This window comes from Rhamphochromis longiceps, linkage group LG6 (assembly GCF_057381845.1).
Source record: "Rhamphochromis longiceps isolate RC_006_pf linkage group LG6, R_longiceps_female_GT1.1, whole genome shotgun sequence".
Classification (NCBI taxonomy): domain Eukaryota; kingdom Metazoa; phylum Chordata; class Actinopteri; order Cichliformes; family Cichlidae; genus Rhamphochromis; species Rhamphochromis longiceps.
The window spans coordinates 9,452,230-9,477,870 of record NC_140562.1 but is presented as its reverse complement, the minus strand read 5'-3'; the positions used below and the strand labels follow the sequence as shown (position 1 = coordinate 9,477,870).

Sequence of the window (25,641 nt, the reverse complement as noted above, 5' to 3'; positions counted from 1 at the left end):
CACTCACTATGTCATAATACACCCTCTTAGCATTGAATCATACTTGTTATCAATCTCTGGCTCTCTTCCACAGCATGTCTTTATCCTGTCTTCCTTCTCTCACCCCAACCAGTTGCAGCAGATGGTCCCGCCCCTCCCTGAGCCTGGTTCTTCCAGAGGTTTCTTCCTGTTAAAAGGGAGTTTTCCCTTCCCACTGTTGTGCTTTCTCAAAGGGGGTCATATGATTGTTGAGTTTTTCTCTTTATATATTATTGTAGGGTCTACCTTACAATATAAAGTACTTTGACGTGACTGTTGTTGGCGCTGTATGAATAAAATTGAATTGAAAAATAAATTGAAGTACAATACAAATAAGTGGTGTAGTTGGGCACAAACATGTAAAGGCCCCCACCTCTATCATTTAAAGCTATACCACCATAGTTCATTTAGGGCTTCTGTTAGCAGAGTTGGACCTTAAGTTGATGTTGAAGGCCCCACAGAAGACTAAAAGGTAAACCTTGAGTTTCGAAATCTTTGGTATTAAAAGTGGAATGAAAGCATCTTACTTTACAGAATGCTGTTATGTTTTATGTAGCAATTTACTGATAAGAACCACAGTAATGTAACAGTTGTGTGTGTATTAAACATTCAGCTTAACCTTTACAAGTAAAGGGAAGTACGTCCCACCCTGTGTGTGCAGGGAACCCCTCCTCCTCCTCCGGCCGGCCTCAGCCTCTCAGAAATAATCAGGACTTTCTAACATCCTCCCCTTCCAACAGGCGGTGGGGTTTCAGTCAGGGGGGACGCTGACAGGTGGACTGCCTGAGAGCCCCATCTGATCTGGAAAAAGGGACTTTCAGTGTCTTCCTCGGTCCGTAGGAAGATCATGGCTCCACCACGAATCTGTCGGGAATCCTTCTTGGTGCTTTTACTGCAAATTGTGTTTATTTGCTCCGCTCAGGTGAGAGATAAGCGTAGATTTTTTTCTCTTCTCTGAACTGCAAACGTTTTTAAAGTCCTAATGTCCTATGCGTTCATGTGGCAGAGCCGATGTGGTATATTTGATAGGTATTTACGACTCAGAAAGGAGCACACTTTACGGTTCCTAACTGTAGTTTTTACTCTGCTGTATTTCATATACTTGTGTAGCACTTTAAGTAATCTCATTATGAGTTAAATATTCTTCTTTAACTCTGTGCTCTAACTTTAGACATGTAAAAAGCTTTCTGTGGTGGAAACGTAACTACCCTAAAGCAGTTACTGCAAAATGCACGGTACTTTAAGGCTACTGTACTTTAACATGCTGTATTGATGATTAAATGAATGATTTCAGTGTTTTTTATTAGGTTTTTCTAATGTCAGTTCATCCCAGTGATCGCAACTGGCACCAGTGAAGTCCAGAGGGCAGCAGTAATCTGAGCACATGCGGTTACTTAGGTGGAATAATAGGAAACCTGGTTCTGTGACCTAGCCACTCACATCACGCAGACAATGGGACTCTGTGTGAGCTTACCTTCACACTAGCAGCAGCAGCAGCACTGCTTGGTATTTGGAGATGGATTTCAGTTGGAAAAAAAGTAAAAAATGTTTTCTGTGTTTGTTTTACAGAGAGGCCCAGTCGGTCCCAGAGGCCCTCCAGGGCCACCCGGGATAGGTGGAGTGCCCGGAGTGGACGGTATTGATGTGAGTCTGCTTTTTGGTTCTTCTTTTGTACTGAATTTTATTCCAGGATTAATCAGCTCAGTGAACAGTGAAACCAAACAGCAGCTGATGTTCTCCGACAATAACAAAGCTCTGTCTGTCTCTCTGTCTAAATCATGGTATAGTTGTATCTATGCAGGGCTCGTTGACCTTTTTCAGAAGAACTGCCCTACAGAAAAAGAGAAAGTTGATCATCTTAATCTAAAGTGTGCCATACATTGTGCACTGAAAGTCTGCCTTTTCATTTGGATGCTGGCCTGCTATGGGCTCAAAAAGTTTAAGACAGTCTTTTAAATCCACATTTAATGAAATCATTTGATGGTATCATGATTGCATTGAGCCATTTATGTATCACCTTATAAATGACAATGAAACATAAAGTTATATGTATGATGAATATTTAGTTTTCATTGTATCATCTCCTTCATGTGTCTTCAGGGCGACAGAGGAGAAGACTCTACAGTGACTGGTGCACCAGTGAGTCAGTTTTTGGTTTCTCTTCTCACATGCAGAAGTCTAAGATTAGTAAAATCAGTAATGCTGAATCTTCTGCTTCCAGGGACCTGATGGAGAGAATGGCAAAGATGGGACTCCTGGAGCTCCAGGCATCCCAGGGGCAGATGTAAGTAAGACAACATGTCAACACAGGCACAAACTGGTAAAGTGTTTGTCCAGCAGTCATGTTTTATAGCTTAATCATTCGCGGTGTGGTCTCTATAGTCCAAACCAAAATAAAAGACTTTATTAAGTTCTGAATTCACCAGCTAACCTGATCCAGTAGGTCTTAAATTCTCCAATGCGATAATGTATTAAGTGTCCGTAAGATCTGAGCCACATGACTTAAGACATTCAGATCTGCTGCTGTAGGAGCAGTTTATATTGGCCCCAGCTGAGCAAAAGTGTAGAGGAAAAAGAAAGGTCCCTTGAATAAATCAATCTGTTTATTTAGGGTTGAGTCTCAAATAGCGTACTGACAGAAACAGGGGTCTTTTTGTGCACTACTCAAGGAGTTCAGGGAAATCAGCTGCCCAGAGATGGCTGACTGAAGGCTGTACGCTGGGAAAGATGGTGCAGAATGGTCACAGTGTGTTTGCTGTCCTCTATGTGGTGGTGGTACAGAGAACAGACTGAAAGACTCAGAGTTTTATATGTACTGAATTCTTTTTTAGCAAGCCTGCACAACCACTCTGTGATTAATTAAAAACAAAAGTTACACCAATTTCCTTTACTTATAGAAGCAGAATATAGACTTTAATACAATACTAAATGGAAATTTGCTGAGATTTTGACCTTCAGCTTTGAGACAGAAGGAACCTTTTGTCACAGACTGAATGTGTTGACACATTTTATTTCTTAACCTATGCCTTTGACCAAGTGGGGAGTGTTTTGAATGTTGTTAATAAGGAAGGCAGTCAGCGGAAAAGCTAAAGAATGTAAAAACCCTCAACTCGATATCAGACTTATTTCAGTCTCATGTGTCATAATCTGGAGCAATCATCCCTCATGTTTTCTAGCTGTTCCTTCAGCCTATGGTACTTGTCAGTCTCCAGGCTCCTGCTACTCTGAGCTGGACTGTCTCAGTGCCATCTTTGACCAACCTGCAACATGGCTTCTGATGGCTGTGATAGCTTTCTGCCTTGGTGCTTATTGGTGGTTCTTGTGCCACTATGATCAGAGCCCTTATGCTATCCCCAAGGAACTTGTATCTTGATTGTATATCCCATGAATGGCTTACACATATATTTAACATTTCTTTTCTCTTTTTGTCAATGTTATTTATCGTCTGCTATCTCAGACTCTCTTCTCGCAGTTCATCTCAGGGTGCCATCCCCCTGATCTTTTCATTATAGCTCTAACTACCGGTAATCCTCTCTTTGCTGCCTTCATGAAGTGTGATGAGTTTTTGACATCAGTGGTATCTGTCTCCTGCTTTGGCCAGCTCATTATTTATTCTGGGCTTCTAAGTGATGCAAACCCTTGTCCAATCCCTACTTGAGCACCCTTTGTTGCATGCAAAGTGACAAGTTGCCAGGACACAAAGGGCATCACAGCATGCTGTGTTGTATGGTCATTGAACTGTCAGAATGCTCAATTTGCAGTTGTACCTTAGGTCCTGTCTTTCATGTGAATGTTACTTTGATACTAAGCTAATCATTACTGCAATCTAAACCCATCACTTCAAAGCACATCATTGGCCTATTTCAGGATAATAATGCATCCTGACATATTGGAGCAATTCTCCAAGAATAGTCTTAGGAACATAAGGGAATTCAATGGGTTGACTGGACTTTAGCCTGAGCGAGCAACTATGGGATGTACTGGAAAAACAAATGTGATTCACATAGGCTACAACTTCCAACATCCAGCATTTAAGGGATCTGCTGTTAACGTCTTGGTGCCTGATATCACAGGAGACCTCCAGAGCTTTTGTAAAGTGTATAAGAAAAAGTAAAGTGTATATTATTGGATACAGAAAGTTACAATTTCACTTTACACAAGTCCACCAAGTCCACCTATAAATTCTCTAACCTCAGTCCTATACTATGAGACACACACATACACACACACACACACACACACACACAGAAATCAAACCAAACAACAATAGGAAAAGAAAAAAATGGTATGGCAGCTAGAGTGCAATATATATTTAAAATATCATTATTGCATGCCAAGATTTGAATGTACTTTGTTTCATGTCCACAGGGACCTGTGGGACCTCCTGGGGATCCAGGCCTCGTGGGCCCAAAAGGCTTAAAAGTAAGTTTATTGTCTCAACATATTTCTCAGTTAGTCATGTTGCTCAGATCTCTAAATCAGTTTTTTCACACTACAGTATAGAGTAGCACCACATATCTGCAAGTATACTGTACTCTGTCCTCATGTGAAATAACATTTCTGTTCTTGCTGGTTTTCAGGGGGAATCTGGAGCACGTGGGCCCCTTGGAGAGCCTGTAAGTACAGATATTCAAATATGTATTGCTTTATATATATTACCTTCTTTTCAATGCAAATTTGACCTCTTTCTTCATTTTAGTTATTACCTATTATATCTTGTACAACCTAGTTTTAAAAAGTGCATTGAGACAATTTGACTAAAGCTAATAAAGCCAGCCAGAAGCTTTGCAAATTTGTAATTATTTCTTACTCTCAGTTTGACACATTGTAATTTAGGACTTTTCTCCCACAGGGCGTAGGACCTGATGGACTTGATGTGAGTACACTGCTGATTTCTAAGTCCTTTTCAGGTTTGCATAAGTATGTACATTAAACAAACGAACAAACAAATCAGTGGTTGCCGATTTGTGTTTACCAGCAACTGAGTGGTTACTGGTTACTTTGTAACATATTTACAGGCTGTTCTGTAGTTCCAGGGCTCTTATACGATATTATTCTTTGGGCAGAGTATGGTGAAAAGATCTAACTTCTGCTAAAAACAAATTTGAATGTTCAATGTTTTTTGAAGCAAGGCTTCATTTGATAAATGATAAATATCTGATCATCTTGTTAATGTCATTTCCACAAATGGGAGCGTTTAAATTATTATTGTGGCTAATATTTTGGTGTGTTTTTGTTAGAATTTATCAGTTCTTCTGTTAAAAACTGCTCAGTGTTGCACAGGTGGAAGTAGAGCTCATTTACAACAATTTATGCTATTTTGCTGTATTTTTTAACAGGGTATTCCTGGTTCTGATGGGCTACCAGGGGAACTGGGAAAAGTAGGACCCCCAGTGAGTATATAAATCATAAATTGCCTAAATACAATTTCTTAGCTTTTGTAGAATAAAAAGTTTTTATCTTTGAAAGAGCCAATACCTTCAGTACAAACAAAGTCAACAATCATCACAAAACATGTCCTGCTGGTGACTACACAACTGATTAATAAAAACACATCTATCTGCTGCAGGGAGCAAGAGGGAGAAGAGGTCAAGTTGGTCTTCCTGGTCCTCGTGGTCCAAGAGTAAGTATCCCAGTTTCTGTGTACACTGCTAATGAACATCATCAGGGAAAAAAAGATAATAAAGGTTAATGATCTGGTAATTTATTTTAATGAATAGATGAGGTCTGTATTGAAAATAAAAATAAGATGATTTAAGCTCAGACACTTTTTTCTAGGGGCCTCCGGCTGTCTATGAAGGCAAAGACCTGGTAAGTAGATAAACCTGCAACTATTTGTTTGTAAAACCACAATTTTACATTTGGCTTACATACCAGGGAAACATACTAAGAACAGAACATGAATAGACTTAATGATGTGATTAGCAGCAAAATTATCATTCCTTTGTTAATTTCAAAATATTATTATTATTGTTCTTATCGTAACATTTGTAATAAAAGAATTTCCCAAATCTAGAATAAAGTATTATCTTATCTTAAAAGCTGATTATCTTGACTGTGAGATTACAGCGTTGTTTTAGCTGTCAGTGGAGCCCCCTGGTGGGAGGGCGTTTCCATGACCTCAAATAGGCTGTTGTATTTTCCAGTGTCCCAATGCCTGCCCCTTAGGTATTACTGGATATTCTGGCCTCCCAGGCATGAAAGTAAGTTGATCAATTATTAGCATATTTAATTAGCTTTTTGTTGATAACTTCTAACATTTAGTTTCTGTTTATAGGGTCACAAAGGGGTTAAAGGTGAATCAGGTGAGCCGGGAAGACAAGGACACAAGGTAACCTTATGCTAACATCTTAGTTTTCACTACATGAAAAAATTAAGCATTGATATCAAATCCTGACATTTCTGGGACGTTCATTTCTCAGGGAGATGAGGGTGAACAGGGACTGGCTGGTGAAGTTGGATCTCAAGGACTACCAGTAAACTAATTCATCATTCTCTTGTGACCCTAAAAATCTGAATGCATACAGAAATTGCTCCATGCAGTCAAACATATTAACACTCCTCTATCTGCTGAGTAATTCTAGGGCCCAGCTGGATCAAGAGGCCTCCCAGGAATAATGGGCTCTAAAGGTGACAGGGTGAGAGGACGCACACTGCATACAGTTTCATGGATTGTATTTGTAAACGTAAACAGTAAAGTTTGAGCCAAAAGGGCATATATTAAGGGACAGTCCAATGTAAAAAAAAAATACCTCTAAGGAAGTTTGTGCAAGTTGCTTATTGTAGTCCATAGCTACAGACGTATTTACAAACTATTATATGAAAAGGGGCAGCACAGTGGTTAGCACTGCTGCCTCAAGAGAAAAGGCCCTGAGTTTCTGTGAGGAGAGTGCATGTTCTCCCCAAAAAATCGTTATTAATAAAGCTCAGTAATGGTGTTGATTTAGCTCAGTGGGATATACAGGCACTCATATGCCATATGGATGGAAAGCAGTAGCCCTGGGTTCACGTCCAACCCCCGGCCCTTTGCTGCAGTCTTTCCCCACTTTCCTGTCTTTCTACACGGTCTCTATCCAATACAGCCTAAAAGACCCAAAACGCAGTAATTTCATGATCTAAGACGTGCACTGGAAAGTGAATCATGTATACTTTTAATAGAAAAAAAATGTATTAACTTAATTTGACTTATGTCCATTTTTCCGTTACTATAAACAGGGACCTCGTGGAAACCCGGGCGACATAGGCCCTCGTGGAATCCAGGGAGCTCCGGTGAGTGGAAGCTTACTATTATCTCTGCACAGTCCTTTGTGTTACTTGGATAAAATCCTGATGAAAACTGACCATTTTTAGGGGGATCCAGGCCAGAGAGGACCCATTGGTGAGAACGGCCCAAAAGGAGTGCTGGTAAGATCACAAATAAAAAAAAAGAAAAGAAATTTAGCATCAGCCAAAGTTTTCTTTTAACTCTCCGTTTCCACTTGAAATACATCACCCAGTATGAACTTAGCATGAAATGAACTTAGGCCTGTCATCATGTGAATTTGTTTGCAGTTAATTGCAGTTTGTTATTTCATAGGGGGACCGAGGTCCACCAGGAATCAGAGGAGTTCCTGGGCCAAAAGGAGACCCTGTGAGCACAGATATGTCTTATACATGCTAGAATCAATCAGTCAATGAATCTTTTCTTCTATGTCTTCTTGCTGACCTGCTTTTCTGTTGTTTTCTACTTCTAAAACCATCCGACCATTGTCTGTTGAATTCATATTGTTATCCTCCTTTCCCACCTGTATTCTATGGACGAGTTTTCCTGTGTCTTTGTCTTGCTAGAATTCAGAATTTAATTGCAATAACGCTCTTATTGTGCTGTTTAGCTATCATGACTGACCGTATTGGGTTTAAATAGCTTTATCTCTACACATATTCCTTCTCTACCAAATATAACATCTTCCTCTTTTTCTTACTGTGGAACTTTGATTTAAATGTGTGAAATAAGCTTTGTAATGAGATCCCTCTTATCTTGCCAACAGGGCCTTCCTGGTCCAGATGGTCGTGAAGGAATTCCTGGACTGCCAGGGTCCAAGGTAACTGTTTTAATTAATATCTAATTAATAATGAACAGAAGTCTAGATTCTCAAAAGACTGCTTTTAGTTTAGCCTTCAGTCTAAGTCTGTAGACATTTCCTTAGGAATTACTTTTAGCAACAATAATACAATAACAATAAAGGTGTTTAGCAGTTCCTCCTCCTTTAGCAGTTCAATTGTTTTTATTTTTAGGGTCTTCCAGGAAAAAATGGGGCTCCAGGTGATGCTGGCCCACAGGGACTTCCTGTAAGTGACGTCTGACAGCCTGATTCCTCATTAACATCTTTTCTTGACTCAGATATTTTCACTTATTACAATTTTCTTCATGTAGGGTTTGCCGGGAGCTTATGGTCAAAAAGGACACGGAGGTGCAAAGGTATGATCAATGCTTCTGTACCAACACCTCGTGAAAAACAAAACTATGTTTGCAAAAAGACAGGAGTTCCACAGTAAGATGAGCCAATGATGTTCTGTTTGTCTCTCTGTGTCACCAGGGTAACGCAGGCGATCCAGGAGTTGTTGGTTTGATGGGGTCTCCAGGGAAACAAGTAAGTTTGAAGCAAGGCGAGATGCATCAGGTTCATTAAATTGTTACGCAAAAGTCTCAATAGACGCATGTAAAAGCACATTAAACTACTGTACCTTACCGGGTTAAAGGTACCAACTAATGGATTAGTCAGATAACTTTTACTATGAGTAGATGACAAAAATTCTTGCCTTTTGGAGCTCTGATGATTATCTTGTCTGATATCTTGTTCACTAGGGTGAACGTGGTGATCAAGGAGAGGTGGGACCCATTGGGCTCAGAGGAGGACCAGTAAGTCTCTGAAATTCATGTACTTGGTTTTTCACTTTAACCTCCAAAACAGTTGTTTTCCCTTCGTAAACCAGAAGATCCCCTCCTGTTTGCTTCCAGCCCTTCATGATGCCCCAATATCTACTATTTATCTCACCTAAGTCCTGACTTCCACCTTCCTGTGGGCAAAACACAACAGCCAGAAGCAGTCACCTGTTAGCTTTGCCTACATGGCCTACTTGCAGGGCATGGTGCAAACACGTCTAAAGAAATTGTTTGAGCCTTGTTATTTTATGCTAGAAGCTTTAGTATTATAGCCTCTGTAAATCTGATCAATATGAACAGAGGAAGCAAACTGTTGCAGAGTAAAGGAAACTCCATGATGTAAGTAACTGTTCATCTTCCTCAGTAGGGTAAGATTAAAGAGATAGAAGGCAGCTGATCAAACACACACAAACCCACACATGTGCAATAAGGCTAAGTGCAATATTCTTTTCTGACAAAGTTGTATTTTTACTCAGTTGTATATAGAATTTGTATTCTATTTTTATCCTATTGTATATTTTATTCTACTCTATATAGTATTTTATTTCATTCTATTGTATTCTGTACAGTTGTGCACAGTATATCATTTGTATTGTATTCTAATTTTTGCTATATAACTTTTGCACTGTCCACTTTCTGCTGTGACAAAACTAATTTCCCACATGTGGGACTAATAAAGGTTATCTTATCTTATCTTAACAGTAACTTCAGCAGGATGAGAAATGAGATGAGAGGGAAAACAGTGCACCTATGCTGGTCTCCATTCAGAACATACACAAACAGATGCAAAGTCCGCTGCCTCAAATTTGATTAAACGATATTTATTGAATGAGAAATTGAGAGCAAACAGTCATGTAGAGAAGAAATGCATTTATAGATTTATAATCAGAAGGAGAGTGTACCCGGACATCTGTTAGCCAAAAGCTCAGGCTTCAAATTTGAGTGACAGCATATTCTTAGACACACAACCTTTAGGAGCGCCAGCCAATTAGAAAAAAATCAAATATCCCAGTCAAACCCAGAGGATTGACTGGGATATATGATAAATAAGGATGTTAATATACGGTGACTTGTTCAACTATAAAAATAATGAGCTGTAAACGATAAGGATATAAAAGATTCCCTGTAATAGCTACAGGACAGTTGACCTAAAAATATCATCACATACAGTATATCAAACATGACAAGTTACCAAACTGCATTTCTTTTTGTTTATTTCACTTGCGTTTTGACTCACTTCTGTCTGTATTTCCAGATGTGACCATAGCTCTTCTGTGTTTTAGGGTGGACAAGGAGAAAGAGGACCCGATGGGCCCCCGGGATTATCAGGAGCCAGGGTAAGACCTGAGGGAAAGCCGTCTTTTCTCTTGGGGACATTATGTTTTGAAAAAAAATATGGGAGAAAAAGAATTTAACACAGTAACACAAGTAAGATTCTTCTTAAATGTAAGATATTTAAAAATTTTATTTGAGATCTTATTTTCTGCAAAGAGTCCTGTCTGGGAAATGTGCTAAAAATCAATATTGCTTGCTTGCTGAGGTCCTGGTTTTACTGTAACTTCCGTGATCTTTGTTGCATTCATTTACAGTAGTTCCCAGTGCAACAGTCACACTCTAAGTAAAGGCTTTTAGTTTAGTCTGAAATCTGAGATATATGTGACAATAACGGAAAATAATCAGAAATCTTGATGGTACATATAGTTTTTTTGCCTGTAGCGCTAGGTATTCATCTAGATTTTTTGGAGTGAAAACTATTTTATCTCTTAGTGAACATCACTGAACACAAGAAAGCAACTGTCTGACTTCATGAAAACTGAGCTGTAACATTAGCTTCCTGCTAGTGCTCCTTTGGGTTGGTGAATTCAGACAGGAAAAAAAAAAACAGTCCAAAGAGCTCCAACAGATTTGTAGATTTTGGTTTCTATAAAGACATTTTGCTGTAGATTTTTTCAGATGTATGCTGACATATTGTTTTGGTTCTAATATTGATGGAAAACATAAGGGTTGTATAGACTGGAAAGGCTTTAATAATACATGGTAAAAGGACATCAACAGGTATCCATGCTTTTATTATGCTGGAGTTTAACTGTATTGCATAATATACTGACACATCAACACGATTTAAGGATCTGAGCTGAATGTTATGGAACGCCAGGACTGCCATAATGAATTAATTAAATACACCATTAAATAATTAATTAAATGTGGCAATAATTAATTAAAATTGGAATTAATTAATTAAATAAATAGTTATGACACATGTAATTAATTAATTATTGACACATTTAATTAATTATTTATGTATTTCACATTTTAATTAATTATTGACACATTTAATTAATTATTTAATGATATATTTATTTATTTCATTTTGGCAGTCCTGGCGCCTGGCTCTCATCATGAAATAATTTTATCTGTCAGCCTCACCCATCAAACTCAGGGGGCGGGGTTAACGCTGATCGAGTCAAAACCATTGCTTTGGCCTGGTGGCCATTGTTTCTAGCACACAACAACCGGCATGTGGAAGCTAACAGAACTGAGCTTTGAAAAACCCTGTTTGTGTGTCACCAAATACCGTTTTAATATTTTTTTTAGCCGAGAATGTAGTGGTTTAATCTTCATGTGTCTGGTCGGTTTGTCAAGATACAGCCTCTTTGCAAAAGTGTTTCGATGATTTCGGAGATGTCTGCCCAGTCTCACGGCAAAGCGTGGGATAGACCCGCTCGCCTCGCAAGCAATCCCACCGACAAAGCGCAGGCCCCGGTACACAGCTGTAGTAACCCCCGCTGACTTCTTTTACTGAGGTTATATTTATCGGTGTTTTATTTCCTGATGTTCTTATGTGTCCTACGTGTTTCAGTCGCCAATTCTGAATTATAACTAACATTAAAAACATGTTTAAGGAGGAGAGAGAGCAAATAAATCTGTTTAACATCTGATCTTTGGGTTTTTGTTCAGTAATCAGCGTGACCTGTGTATAAACACATAAAAGAGATAACGTTGGTGTTTCTGTCATGTAGTAACTGCTGGCTTTAACTGTACAAAGGTTGTTCGACACTATGAAACACATACAGACTTCATGATGTTCGGCTAATATTTTTATTGTGAATATTAATCATGCTGACCTCGCTCTGTACACCACGCAGCGAGGTCAGCATGTCCACGATATCCACGATATCCTCAGCTCCATGAGTTAACACAAAGTTTCCCACCTGACTATCTAACTTCCAACTATTCCAGAGACGTGAAAATATACAGCATAAAGAAAAGTGTAAGAGACTCAGCAGCAGATTAGAATAACAGTTATAGATTTAATAAATCACCAAATGAATCCAAGAAACGAGCAAACCTGTTCCGACAATTTGAGTTTGTATTCCCTCAGCTGCAGACTGTTTAAATGTTTGAAAAGGAAGATTAGATATAAAAAACGTCAAACATAGACTCAGTCTGCCTTCACATTTGATATGAGGCCAGCACGTATAGTGGCCTCAGCTATTACTGAAATACACGTGCTATATCATAAACTATGATATAAATAGGGAGGTCCTATTAACATGTTTAGTTTTAAAGGACACCTTCCTGCCTTTAGTCTCATTCATGAGCAGTATTAGTTTTCTTCTAACATCCAGAAGTCTGCACGATGTGTTTCATAGTTTGTAACAAGCCTTTGACAGGTAAACATAACATGACCGAAAAAGCAAAAAAAAAAAAAAAAAAAAAAAAAAGAGAGAGAGAGAGAGAATGTTGAGATAAGAAGAGAAAATGCTCTCAATTATGGAGACAGGCAAATGGTTCATTTATGTTTGATGTGTGTTTATTCCTCCCTAAATATCGTCGGTGAAGTTCGCCATGCACGTCAGATTTTCCTGCGCATTTTTATACGTGTGCCAACAGAGAGAGAAAAAAAATCACATTCTAACAGACAGCTGGTGCTTAGAATACAGTTGAATAACTATTAAAAAACAGATGATATTTAGATGATAGTTCAGTCTAACACATGTGCCAGTGAACCATTAAACGTCTGTGAAACTATGCAGTTATGAAACGTAACTTTAACCTCAGCCAAACCGATTTGCTCAGTTGTAAATAAAACAGCGAAGTAAACGTGACCCGACAGACAGAACCTGAGTGAATGAAGTCCAGCGTTTAACCACTGAGAGCTAAAACTCAGCTGAGGTTTCAAAGCTGTGTGCCGGTGATTGGACATCAGCCGCTGATGAAGCTGTTCACCTATAAAGTGCTCTGTAAGGAAACAAGCTCCAGCAGCTCTGCGCTCGGGGAAAACACTATATTTACTTATCTTGTGCAGAAAAATGCGCTGACATTGCTTTATATCGAGCACCGGCTGCCCAGTTAAACTGTGACTATCACCAGGTAACGTAGGCGTGTTTCTTGAATTAGCAGCAGGTGTTAAACAGCTGACAGATGAGGAGGAGGATGCATGCAGGTAAACTGAGGGTCTGTTGAGCTGATCGCTGGTTTCGTGAGAAAAATGTCAGCTCGTTCTTTATGTTACAGAAGCACAGAGACACAAGACCAGGCGGAAAGAGACGATCGTTCGGTGAAAATGAGAATCTGCGAATGCAACATGTGGAACACGGAGAGTGGAATATGTAAACAAACTGGTTAACGTAACCCCCTCGGTGCACTCTGCATGCTAATTGTTAGCAGAGCTAGTGAAATCTCTGAAAACATCTGAGCACTTTTGCAAACATATTCTATGTTGACAACCTGACCAGACATACGTTGCGACATTCGCGGCTAAAACACTGTTAAAAGTGTAGCTGGTGACAGAAAAACGGGGTATTTTAAAACTACACCACCACCATTGCTGCCTGTGATTTGATCTGCATTCTGGGATACCTGGCTGCCCCAAGTCTACACAAGCAATCGATTATCTAGGATCGACCTGTTTTGACTTACTTTGCACGGCAACCAATCAAATGTTAGAGAAGCTGCATGGGCAGCGTTAACCCCGCCTCCTGAGTTTGATGGGTGAGGCTGACAGATAAAATTATTTCATGATGAGAGCCAGGCGCCAGGACTGCCAAAATGAAATAAATAAATATATCATTAAATAATTAATTAAATGTGTCAATAATTAATTAAAATGTGAAATACATAAATAATTAATTAAATGTGTCAATAATTAATTAATTACATGTGTCATAACTATTTAATTAATTAATTCCAATTTTAATTAATTATTGCCACATTTAATTAATTATTTAATGGTGTATTTAATTAATTCATTATGGCAGTCCTGGTGTTCCATAGAATGTCTACAGAAGAATTTATTTATGTTAATTAATTAGTGGGAAAATAAAAGAAAACTCTGATTTAGATCATGAAAGGGTAGAAAAGTTGTATTTAATTGTTTCTTTTTACAGTCATATAAATGCACAGTTCCTGAGATCTCCTGCTGGCAGACAGACAGATCAACAAATCTGGGTTAAAAGCAATGCTTTTTGTTAGAACCGAGTCCGCCTGAGTGAAAAACAACAGGATTATGATAGTGCTGTTGTGGGAAAAGAAACAGGAGACGCTGTACAGAGAGGAAATGTTCAGATAACGATAACTTCAAACAAGCAAAAAAAATTAAAAAGTAGAACGCAATAATTTCCAAGGTCTGATGGGCCTTGAGAAAAGTACACGCTGGTCTTTTTTGCTTGTCACTGGGAGAGCAAAAATCAGTAAGAAATGAGCGCCTCGAAACTGAAAGCCAAGCAGACACAGTGTTCATAAATACAATCCATCCTGAAAGTATTATTCGACACGAGAATAATCCGGTAAAGAAAAACCTTGTATCTGCTCAGATATTCATTGCAGGAAAGCAGAGTCATGTTTTTGTGCTTTTAATAAAGAGCTGAACGTCTTTATGAACGCCTGTCCCTGCAGTTAAGTCTCTAATCCACTGGTGAGTGGGCATGAATGGTCTCTTGTGTTACAGACTTTTATTTTTTCTGCAGCTCAGGGGGGATTCAGGACAGGAAAATAACCCGAGAAACCCTGAAAGAAATCTCTGTTCCCCAGGAATGCCCACATCCCCATCCCCTTGAAACCCTAACACATCCAAGGGAGGGTGGATGCTTGGGGTGCTGGTGGGTCCAGCCTGTGGTTCAGAATGATGTAAAGCTGGAAATGTTTTTTTCCCTTGTAGATATGGTTAGATTAAGTTGGGGGTGGTATGGTACCTGCTCTAGGCTTCACACAGTGTGTTCTGTGTTGTGATTTTGAATGTGTGTATTATATGTTAAGAGGAGGTTATGTCTGTGTGTGGCTATTTTAAAAAAAAAAAAAATAGGGGAGCAAAGGAAATCCAGGCCTACCCGGACTCCCTGGCCCTGCTGGTTTCCGTGGTCAGAAAGGAGACAGGGTAAGAGACACAAAATGAAACAAGATAAAAACAGATCTGATTTAAACCGAAGTCATGTGAATGCAACAGTCCAAAATAAGTAGTCACATGTACCGTGGCTCACAGCACTACCTCACTCTACTTATTAAGTTGCACACTAATGTTATTTTTGTTGAACAATATGGGAATTGAATTTGTGTGGGGATATGGTTGAGATCTGCTAATATCAAAAGAAGCAAACAGATATAAATGATCCTCTTTAAAGGTGGGTGCAAACCCAACAAGACATTTTCACTCTGCTCAGTTCGTGTTCAGACCTGCAGAGCAGAGAGAAAGTCAGATCAGCTGATCACTTGCGGGGGTGGGGTGGAGGGTGTGCGGAGAATATACGAAGTTAAAACATAGCAAATGTTTACAGTGTGTATTAACCCCCCGAAACCTTGGCTGATTGTGACCCACACCCATTTTCACACCTTGGCTCGTGTGATTAGGTAGGGGATCAATAGGGGGTCCATGACCCTCTTGGGGGACACTCCCATAGGGCTTAAAATCTGGGACTCTCCACCAATTGCTCTTAGAACTGAAGAAGCTTCTCCGATGTGAGGTGAAACGTCTCCACAGAAACCTAAAGAAGTCCAGACACGTTTCTTTCCAAGCTCCTTAGACTATGATGACCTGGATCACTGAGAACCTTCCCAGACAAATCCTTAATTCTATTGTTTGCAGGCTTTCTGGTGTAACTGGAACTAAGTAGGTGAATTGGATGAAGTTTTGTATAAAATTTTATAGCAGGAACAATTGTGTGTTTTTACCCCTGAGTTGAAAAAAGGCTGATGGAGTGTTGTTGTGACTCTGCAGATGACCAGTATCAGGCCCCAGTCAGGAAATACTGCACATACAACTGATAGATGGCTTCAGATTAGCTTTCCAAATACATTTGTCAGAATGGGTTACTGCTGTGTGTGATCACCACACTAAAATGACAATTCTATTAACTCATTCACTGCCATTGACGTCTATAGCCGTCAATTGCAGTGAATGAGTCAATGGGTTTAACTCATTCACTGCCAATGGCTGGCAGTGAATGAGTTAAAAATTCATCGAAAATTGTAAAAATAATAAATAACTGATACAGACAAAAAGTCCAGACGCTTTTCTTTCCAAGCTCCTTAGACTAATAAATAATTGATCCAATATCCCACACTGTCCTAATGCAGGTCCATTTAAAGTCATATCTTTTTTTGACTCAGGCAGCTTCAATCATATAAATGAAGTCTGGATCAGATCTAGATTAGCAAATTGGATTATTGTGGGTATTGGTGCACTAAATTTATTTATTTCCAGTTAATACTATCAAACTCCCAAAAATAATTATCTTGCTTTTTTGTTTTTCTCAGGGTGCAGTCGGTCTTGATGGTCCAAAGGGAGACCAGGTATTTTTATTTATTTATTAAACTGTAATATCATTATCATTATTATTAGACAAATCACAGAGTGGGATTTGAGCTAAAAATCTGCACATTTTAATATTTTTAGGGACTTCCAGGAGCTGAGGGAACAGCAGGAGAGAGAGGAGATGTGGTGAGTTATCAACTACTGAAAGTACCAAGAAGTGGGAAAACAGACATGCTCGCAGTGATGCCATTAAGAAGGATGTAGTTGTTAACAGTGTCAAGAATCACTTGAGTTTGCAAAATCTGTTGTGGGAAATACTCCTTTGTGACAAAGTGACACAGCTTTGCAGAATAATAAAATATGATACGTATCTGGTAGAAATATCTTCGGATGTTTCTGCATGCATGTAGTTATTTACGCCTGCTTTCTTTTTTTCAGGGTGAACCAGGAGAATCTGGAGAGAAAGGATCGGTATGTTCATCTAACCAAGTGTATCCTATCCTTAAATATTGGAGATTTTTTTTTCCCATAACTTAGTTCAAAAAGGTAAACTTTCATATATGCTAGCTTCCTTACGCATAAAGTGAAATATTCGCTGACGATTATGGTTTATATGTTCTTAAAAATGAGAACCCACCTAATTTTTTAGATTGATCAAAATGTATTATTGTATTATTCTGTCCAGTGTTTTCCATCTTACTCCACAGATTCCCACTTCTCTTCCCTTTTTTCTGTTGAAGTCATCTGTTTGGTGCTATTTTTTGTAGTCAGGCCCACCAGGAGAGACGGGAAATAAAGGACCCGAGGGCAGCCGAGGACTGCCAGGTAAAGAGGGCAAGTTGGGCCAACCAGGACCCCGTGGCATGCAGGGGGACATGGGGGTGCCTGGCCTGCCGGGAATACAGGGACCAGCGGTGAGAAATTTTTATCTCTGTACTGTTCTGTTACAACTCTCTGTTGAATCATGGTCGATTATTGAACAGCATGTTCGCTCAAGTGAAATACAATGCTTGTTATTTTGAATTTTCAATAAATGGATTGTTGGAGAAAGGGAATATGATACATCCAGTGTTTATTATTAGTATTCAATTAAAAAATACTTGTTCAGTATTTTTGCAGAATGTTTAATGAGACTATAAATATCCAATCTTCTCAAGAAACACCTTGAGAACACCAGAATTTCCTCAGTAACCATCACTCATCACTATCAACGATCTGTTTGTTCAGGGAAAATCACCAACAGATACACACATCAAACAAGTCTGCATGAGGGTAATGCAAGGTAAGCGTTCTATCGGCTGGTTACCACTAGGTGTAGTTACTGAAGACAGTGTGCTTTACAGTCATTTGGATAAAAGAGCTTTTCAAACCAATCTGTGGCAAACACAAAATGTTTGTTATTTTACATCTATATATCCACCGATTAACACAGAAAATTAAAAAATAAAATTCTCCTGTGCCACAGATCAGTTTGCCCAGCTAGCAGCTAGCTTGACCAGGCCTGAGTCAGGTATTGGTGGGATGCCCGGTCCTCCAGGCCCACCTGGACCTCCAGGCCCCACAGGAGAGAATGGTTTCCCAGGTCACACCGGATCAAGAGGTCTGCCTGGTCTGAAAGGGCCACCTGGACTGATGGGAATCAAAGGACCTAAGGGTGAGCTTTATCTTGGCAGTTGAAGATTGTTGGAGTAGCGCAACCCCTAATGTGCAAGTCCAGTGAGCACAAAGACCGCAAAACTGTCTGACTTAAGTTGGTGATAAGTCACTGCTAACAAGCATATAATAGCACATTTCTTATTCTCTGCCTTTTTTTGGTGCATCACTGAGTTTCTTGGTGCATTACTGCCATCTGTAGATCAGTTCAAAAATAATGGGAAACCACTGGCAGAGGTGTACATTTCAGGTGCATATATATGAAAACAGGCAAGGTTAAACCAAACATGGAATCACATGCAAACTCAAAATTAAAAATAAATCTTTCATGCTTAACTCTAGTATTGAGATACACAGCTATGATGTATTTGTAATTTAGACAGAGGAAATCTGGAGCTTATCAGGAGGATTACTATTACTGAATCAGAAAAATAAAAGCAAATGACTCATGTGTAAGCTGCAAGCCTGTGGGATTATCGAAATTAACTGACAGTCATTTATATTCATGTTGTTTTGACCCGTAGCTCCTCAGGGACAAATCATCTGAATGAGGGACCAGATGTGGTGTGAAGCCTGAGTTTGAACCTCATGCTAAACACAGCTAAATATAGTAACTTTAATTATGTGTTTCCCATTGGTGATAATTACTTTCCCTCCCCACAGGTGACCAGGGTGATAAAGGGGACAGGGGACCCATAACGAGAGGACCCAAAGGAGAACCAGGTGCACCTGGTTTACCAGGTAATTGACAAGATAGCTGTACATAGAATAAATGAACTAAATGTCTCAGTCAAGCATCAGGTAGTGAAGATTATGTAATATTGTCCAAAAGAAAAATGCCGTTTGGATGAACAATAATGCTGGACAAAAAACCCCCAGATCTGAGCTCAATTACACAAAGCCTTTTATATTAATTAACAGCAAAAATATCCCTTTCTGTCCTCCCGAGTGCATAAAGTCTTATAGGTTAATAATATTATAATTTTCAAATCAAATCAAATCACTTTTATTGTCACATCACATGTGCAGGTACATTGGTACAGCACATGTGAGTGAAATTCTTGTGTGCGAGCTTCACAAGCAACAGAGTTGTGCAAAATACAATAATGTAAACAAGCAAAATACAAGAATGGCTACATCTGAAACTAATAAATATATGTACAATATATAATAGTATATGCATTTCTGGATGTGTATACTAAATATTTTTCTACGTGTGTGTGTGTGTGTGTGTGTGTGTGTGTGTGTGTGTGTGTGTGTGTGTGTGTGTGTGTGTGTGTACACATATTTTACAAATTAAATAGAGTAAACAATAAATAAAATATATAAAATAAATAAAATAAAATATACAGAGTGAGACGTGCAAAACAGTGGCATTACTGTACAGTATGGAGTGCATAATGTTAAAGTTCCAGTAGTGAAGCTGAGGTGTCTATGAAGTGTTCAGCAGTCTGATGGCCTGATGGAAAAAGCTGTCTCTCAGTCTGCTGGTACAGGACCGGATGCTGCAGAACCTCCTTCCTGATGGAAGTAGTCTGAACAGTTTATGGCTGGGGTGACTGGAGTCCTTGATGATCCTCCCCGCTTTCCTCAGGCAGCGCTTCCTGTAGATGTCTTGGAGGGAGGGAAGCTTACCTCCAATTATCCGTTCAGAGCACCGCACTACTCGCTGGAGAGCTTTGCAGTTGTAGGCGGTGCTGTTGCCATACCAGGTGGTGATGCATCCAGTGAGGATGCTCTCAATGGCACAGTGATAGAAGGTCCTGAGGATGCGGGGGCTCATGCCGAATCTTTTCAGTCTCCTGAGAAAGAAGAGGCGCTGCTGCGCCTTCTTCACTGTTTTGTTTGTGTGTACTGACCACAAACAAAACACACAAAACTGACCACGTAAGATCCTCAGCCAGGTGTACGCCAAGGAACCGGAAGCTGCTCACTCTCTCCACAGCAGCGCCGTTGATGGTGATGGGGGTGTGTACTTCTCTGCACCTCCGGAAGTCCACTATCAACTCCTTTGTCTTTGCGACGTTGAGGGTGAGATGGTTGTCTTGACACCAGTGGGTCAGGGCGCTGACCTCCTCCCTGTAAGCCGTCTCATCACCATTGGTGATAAGACCCACCACTTTAGTGTCGTCCGCAAACTTCACAATGATGTTGGAGTTGTTAGTGGCTGTGCAGTCGTAGGTGTAGAGTGAGTATAGGAGAGGGCTCAGTACACACCCCTGTGGAGCACCAGTGTTCAGTGTGACGGGGGATGAGGTGATGCTGCCCAGTCTGACCACTTGGCGTCTGTCAGACAGGAAGCTAAGGATCCAGCTGCAGAGGGAGCTGCTCAGTCCTAGATCCTGCAGTTTCCTGTCCAGCTTCGAGGGAACGATGGTATTGAATGCTGAGCTGTAATCTACAAACAGCATTCTCACATACGTGTCTCTCTTCTCCAGGTGTGACAGGGCAGTATGTAGTGTCAGGGCTATGGCATCATCAGTGGACCTGTTGTGGTGGTATGCGAACTGTAGAGGGTCCAGTGAGTCGGGTAGTGCAGAGCAGATGAAGTCCCTGACCAGCTTCTCGAAGCATTTGCTTACGATGGGGGTCAGGGCTACAGGTCGCCAGTCGTTCAGTGAGGAGATGGTGGAGGATTTGGGTACAGGGACGATGGTGGCCATTTTGAAGCAGGCTGGGACTACAGACAGAGAAAGGGAAAGGTTGAAGATGTACGTGAACACTCCAGCCAGCTGAGCCGCGCATGACTTGAGGACGCGGCCGGGAATCCCGTCCGGACCAGTAGCTTTGCGTGCGTTCACCTTCCTGAAGCACCTCCGCACATCCTCCTCAGACACAGTGTGCGCACTGACGTCATCCGCGGTGCGCACACTGTCCGGTCTCATGGTGTTCGCTGTGTCGAATCTAGCGTAGAATACGTTTAGATCCTCACACAGAGAGGCCGTGGTCTGCGGTGTGCTGGTTTTCCCTCTAAAGTCTGTGATCGTGTTTAGTCCCTGCCACATACTCCGAGGGTTGTCAAACTGTTGCTCCACCCTGTCCCGTGAATGCTGCATTTAACACCGTGAATGCTGCATTCAGTCATTGTAAAAAATGTTTTTTAATTAGAGGCATGGAAAGCTCTGCAATTCAAAGAAAGGGTGCACATTAAATAAAAAACAGTATCACTTTGACAGTTAAATAGTTTATATTTAGGAGAATAAGTACACTTCTCAAAACAACTGTTCAAAGGAAGACTTTGAAAACACATCAGATCTTAATGGGGAAAAAATCCATCCATCCATCCATCTTCATCCGCTTTATCCGAGGCCGGGTCGCGGGGGCAGCAGCCTAAGCTGAGAGGCCCAGACCTCCCTCTCCCCAGCCACCTCCTCCAGCTATCCCAGGCCAGCCGAGAGATATAATTTCTCCAGCGTGTCCTGGGTCTGCCCCGGGGCCTCCTGGAACACCTCACCCAGGAGGCGCCCAGGAGGCATCCTTGTCAGATGCCCGAACCACCTCAGTTGGCTCCTTTCGATGTGGAGCAGCAGCGGCTCTACTCTGAGCCCCTCCCAGATGGCCGAACTTCTCACCCTATCTCTAAGGGAGAGGCCAGCCACCCTTCGGAGGAAGCTCATTTCTGCCGCTTGTATCCGCGATCTCGTTCTTTCGGTCACTACCCACAGCTCGTGGCCATAGGTGAGGGTAGGGACGTAGATCGACCGGTAAATTGAGAGCTTTGCTTTTACACTCAGCTCCCTCTTCACCACGACGGACCGGTGCAGCGTCCGCATTACTGCAGCTGCAGCCCCAATCCGTCTTTCGATCTCCGGCTCCCTTCTCCCATCACTCGCGAACAAGACCCTGAGATACTTGAACTCCTCCACTTGGGGCAGGAACTCATCCCCGACCCAGAGTGGGCACGCCACCCTTTTCCGGCTGAGAACCATGGCCTCAGATTTGGAGGTGCTGATCCTCATTCCCGCTGCTTCACACTCGGCTGCGAACCGTTCCAGTCCAAGCTGGAGGTCCCCACCCGATGAAGCCAACAGAACCACATCATCCGCAAAAAGCAGAGATGAGATTCTGAGGCCACCAAAATGAAAGCCCTCTGCCACTTGGCTGCGCCTAGAAATCCTGTCCATAAAAATTATGAACAGAACCAGTGACAAAGGGCAGCCCTGGCGGAGCCCATCACCCACCGGGAACGAGTCCAACATTCTATATATAACATTGTGGTGTCAGATGGATCGAAACATGGCGTCCCAAAGATGTTCTATTGGCTTTAGGTCAGGTGAGCATGTAGTCAATCAATGGCATCAATTTGTTCATTCTCCAGAAATTTCCTGCAGAGTTTTGTCAGATGAGGTTGGGCATTGTCATACATCAGGAGGAACTCAGGACCCACTGCACCAGCATAGGGTCCGACAGTTGGTCCAAGGGTGCTGTTGCCTAGCCTCTATAGGGTGTGTGTGCCTTTTCAGACCAAACCATGCTGAATGATGTTACAGGGAGAATAATGTTTTCCACACCTTCTCCAGATCCTTTCCTCTCTCTCACGTGTGCTCAGCGTGAACCTACTCTTATCTGTGAAAAACACAGGACATCAGCAGATCTGCCAAATCTGGTAGTGTATGCCAAATGCCAACTGGGCTCTATTAGCAGTAGTGACAGTGCCCCTAGTTGTATGCAAAACAAGTGAAGAAAAAAAATGCCAGTGTCCTGCACCTTCAAAACCATTCCTGTTTTGGTGGTTGTTTCATTGTTGCCCCTCTAGTTCCCCTGTTGTTAATTTCACAAACACAAAAGCAGCTGAAGCTTATTGACAGACAACCCCCTCTGCTGCTAAACTGACCAGATCAATATCCCACAAGTTTAACTGACTTGATTGCTATAGTGATTAAAAATTGTTCATTTCATTTTTGTAGTCGTGTACTTTACTCTGCAAATAATGATGTTAATTATTACAGAACTGCTTTAACACATCATGTTTAGAACTTTCTAGATACCCAGGGCCTAGTAACTTGTTGATATTCATCTGATACATGAGTTTTAATGCCAGCAGTGCCAAACATGACACATTTTAAGTGTAATGAGAAGCTGCAAAAATTCACAGCACTTGACTACTACTGGGTTAGATACTTGGCCTAAGGTTTTCCACATAGTTGACAAAGGCAGATATTCTATGCAAACTGAACATGGGAAACTTTTGAATATATTTATATTTCCTCATATTTTGTGTTTTTCTTTGCACTGCTCTTGTGCAATCATTACATTTGACATACTAACTGAAGGTTTATGGATAATCTTCCTGGACTGTATTGCAAAAATTTGTAAATTAGTGCTTAGTAAACACAACTAAACTAAATCAGTGTATCACCCACAATCTTGTAAAATAGAGTGAATTTATTGACAACCAGTCATAGAAAGAAGGTGGGCATAGCAATATCACAGTCCAGTGTAAAAAGTCAGGTCCAGGGGCTGCATCAATGTAGTCTATAGGATGATTACAGAAAAACGTGGATGTTTAACTTCTGATCCTCTGTCATTCTGTTTGCAGGCAATCCTGGTCGACCAGCTTATGGCAGAGACGGTCGTGACGGAGAGAGGGGACCTCGTGGGGTTGCTGGTACAGCTGGTGTTCCTGGACCTCCTGGTCCTCCTGGTTTGAACAGTTACTGTGAGCCGTCGCAGTGCATCCTTCCCATGGTGGCATCACCGGTTTCGGCAAAGGACTCCAGCATGAAAGGTCCCACTGAGATGTGAGGAGGGACCACAGCTGCATTAGGCGGAAAACTGACAGAGTGGAGGAGAAACTAGAACTCTGTAGAAAATGTGTCCATTTGAGTTTTGAAGCTTGGTGTGTGTGTGTGTGAGTGTGTTGTTGTGTTTTTAAATGTAGTCAGCTGATTTGGAACTAGATTTATTTTTAAGCCATCTTTGTGGTTATAAAGTCATATTATGGTGGACACTGAAAAACACCCATCAGCTTTTGAAACTCCTTTATATGACAAAAAAAATAATTTTACCTCAACTTTGCCATCTCTGTACTGTAAAAGTAAAAGGAGGGTTTATTTTTGAGAAATTAAAAGCTCCCTCTACAAACCTTCTAGCCCCTTCTCGATTCAAACAACACGGCAATATTTTCTGTGTGTTTATGTAAATGTGTCAATATGCAAATTATACTGATGAAAAACATACATTAGTTTGTGAGTATCTTTGTTGGTTGTCCACTTAAATCCCCACTTGTGCTTTTTGCTCTTAATGTAGGAGAATGTTTGATAATTTCTGTCTCTGTGTGGTTTTGATTAGAGGTTGGCCATGTTTGAAAACCTCTCTGGCAGTTTTATATGACTTCTTATTTATTATATCAAAGTTTGACGTGACATCTTCAAGTTGTACAAAGGAGGGAAATAAAAACATTTTGATAACCCCTGGCATGTTTTGTATGAACAAGGAAAATAAAAATGAAGTGCACTTAAAACAAAACGTAAACTTGAATCACTACGATGAAAAACTCAAAGCTGTTTGTTACTTTAAAACACACCAAGTTCAGACAAAAGGATTAAAAAGTATCAGAAAGCCGATCTCATGAAGACGTGCTTAACCATGCTTACTAAAATGAGTGCTTTTACAGTGTCATTAAAATTGTCATTGATATTGCATCCTGTTTCCTCACTGTAAATATTTCAAATATTTCATTAAAATTTTAGGTGGTCTCTGCCAAGCTTTCACCTAATTTTTTTATTTTACTTTTATCTTCATTTACTGAAACCAGTGCAAACCAAACTATTTTGGTAGGTTTTAATTTTCTTTAATCCTTTGACTTAACCCGAATATAAACAGTTGTGTACACTGCCAGTGTTGGTCAAGTTACTTGAAAAAAGTAATTAGTTACTAATTACTGATTACTTCTCCAAAAAGTAATCCTGTTACTTTGCTGATTACTTATTTCCAAAAGTCATTAGTTACTTTATTACTTAGTTATTTATTAAAAAGATGATACACAACCTGAATATGTAATCAAGCAATAGACCCAATTCTGTTTTTTTGCATATAAAATTCAAAAAGTCTCTTTTTAAAACTTGTTTGATTAGTTTTAATCTTTTAACTTTATGCATCAAGCAAAAAATAAATTATATGTAATATTCTCTGACTTGAAGACATTTGTTTAGCATTTAAACCTATTTTCTGCATATTCCAGCATACAGAATAAAATAATGTTCTGTGTTTACACTCTTTCAAATAGATGCAAGTAAAACGGAGCAAAATAAATAAATTAAATCAAAGACTCAGTGGCACTAAGTCCTGTCGCTCT

The 25,641-nt window shown here is 40.3% G+C and overlaps 1 protein-coding gene across 1 annotated transcript; it reads left to right on the top strand.

Moving 5' to 3' along the window:
• The first annotated feature begins 465 nt into the window (after positions 1 to 465).
• col9a1a (collagen, type IX, alpha 1a) lies at positions 466 to 25,041 on the top strand. The gene is made up of 32 exons (XM_085409190.1): positions 466 to 940; positions 1,588 to 1,662; positions 2,119 to 2,157; positions 2,240 to 2,302; positions 4,387 to 4,440; positions 4,599 to 4,634; positions 4,871 to 4,894; positions 5,358 to 5,411; positions 5,588 to 5,641; positions 5,797 to 5,829; positions 6,165 to 6,221; positions 6,296 to 6,349; positions 6,441 to 6,494; positions 6,603 to 6,656; positions 7,234 to 7,287; positions 7,369 to 7,422; positions 7,595 to 7,648; positions 8,046 to 8,099; positions 8,293 to 8,346; positions 8,432 to 8,476; positions 8,595 to 8,648; positions 8,864 to 8,917; positions 10,225 to 10,278; positions 15,246 to 15,317; positions 16,694 to 16,729; positions 16,833 to 16,877; positions 17,130 to 17,162; positions 17,459 to 17,605; positions 17,919 to 17,973; positions 18,157 to 18,345; positions 19,008 to 19,085; positions 23,884 to 25,041. The coding sequence occupies exons 1-32, from the start codon at positions 866 to 868 to the stop codon at positions 24,087 to 24,089; spliced, it is 2,064 nt and encodes a 687-aa protein (XP_085265316.1). The 5' UTR covers positions 466 to 865; the 3' UTR covers positions 24,090 to 25,041.
• The last annotated feature ends 600 nt before the right edge of the window (positions 25,042 to 25,641 follow it).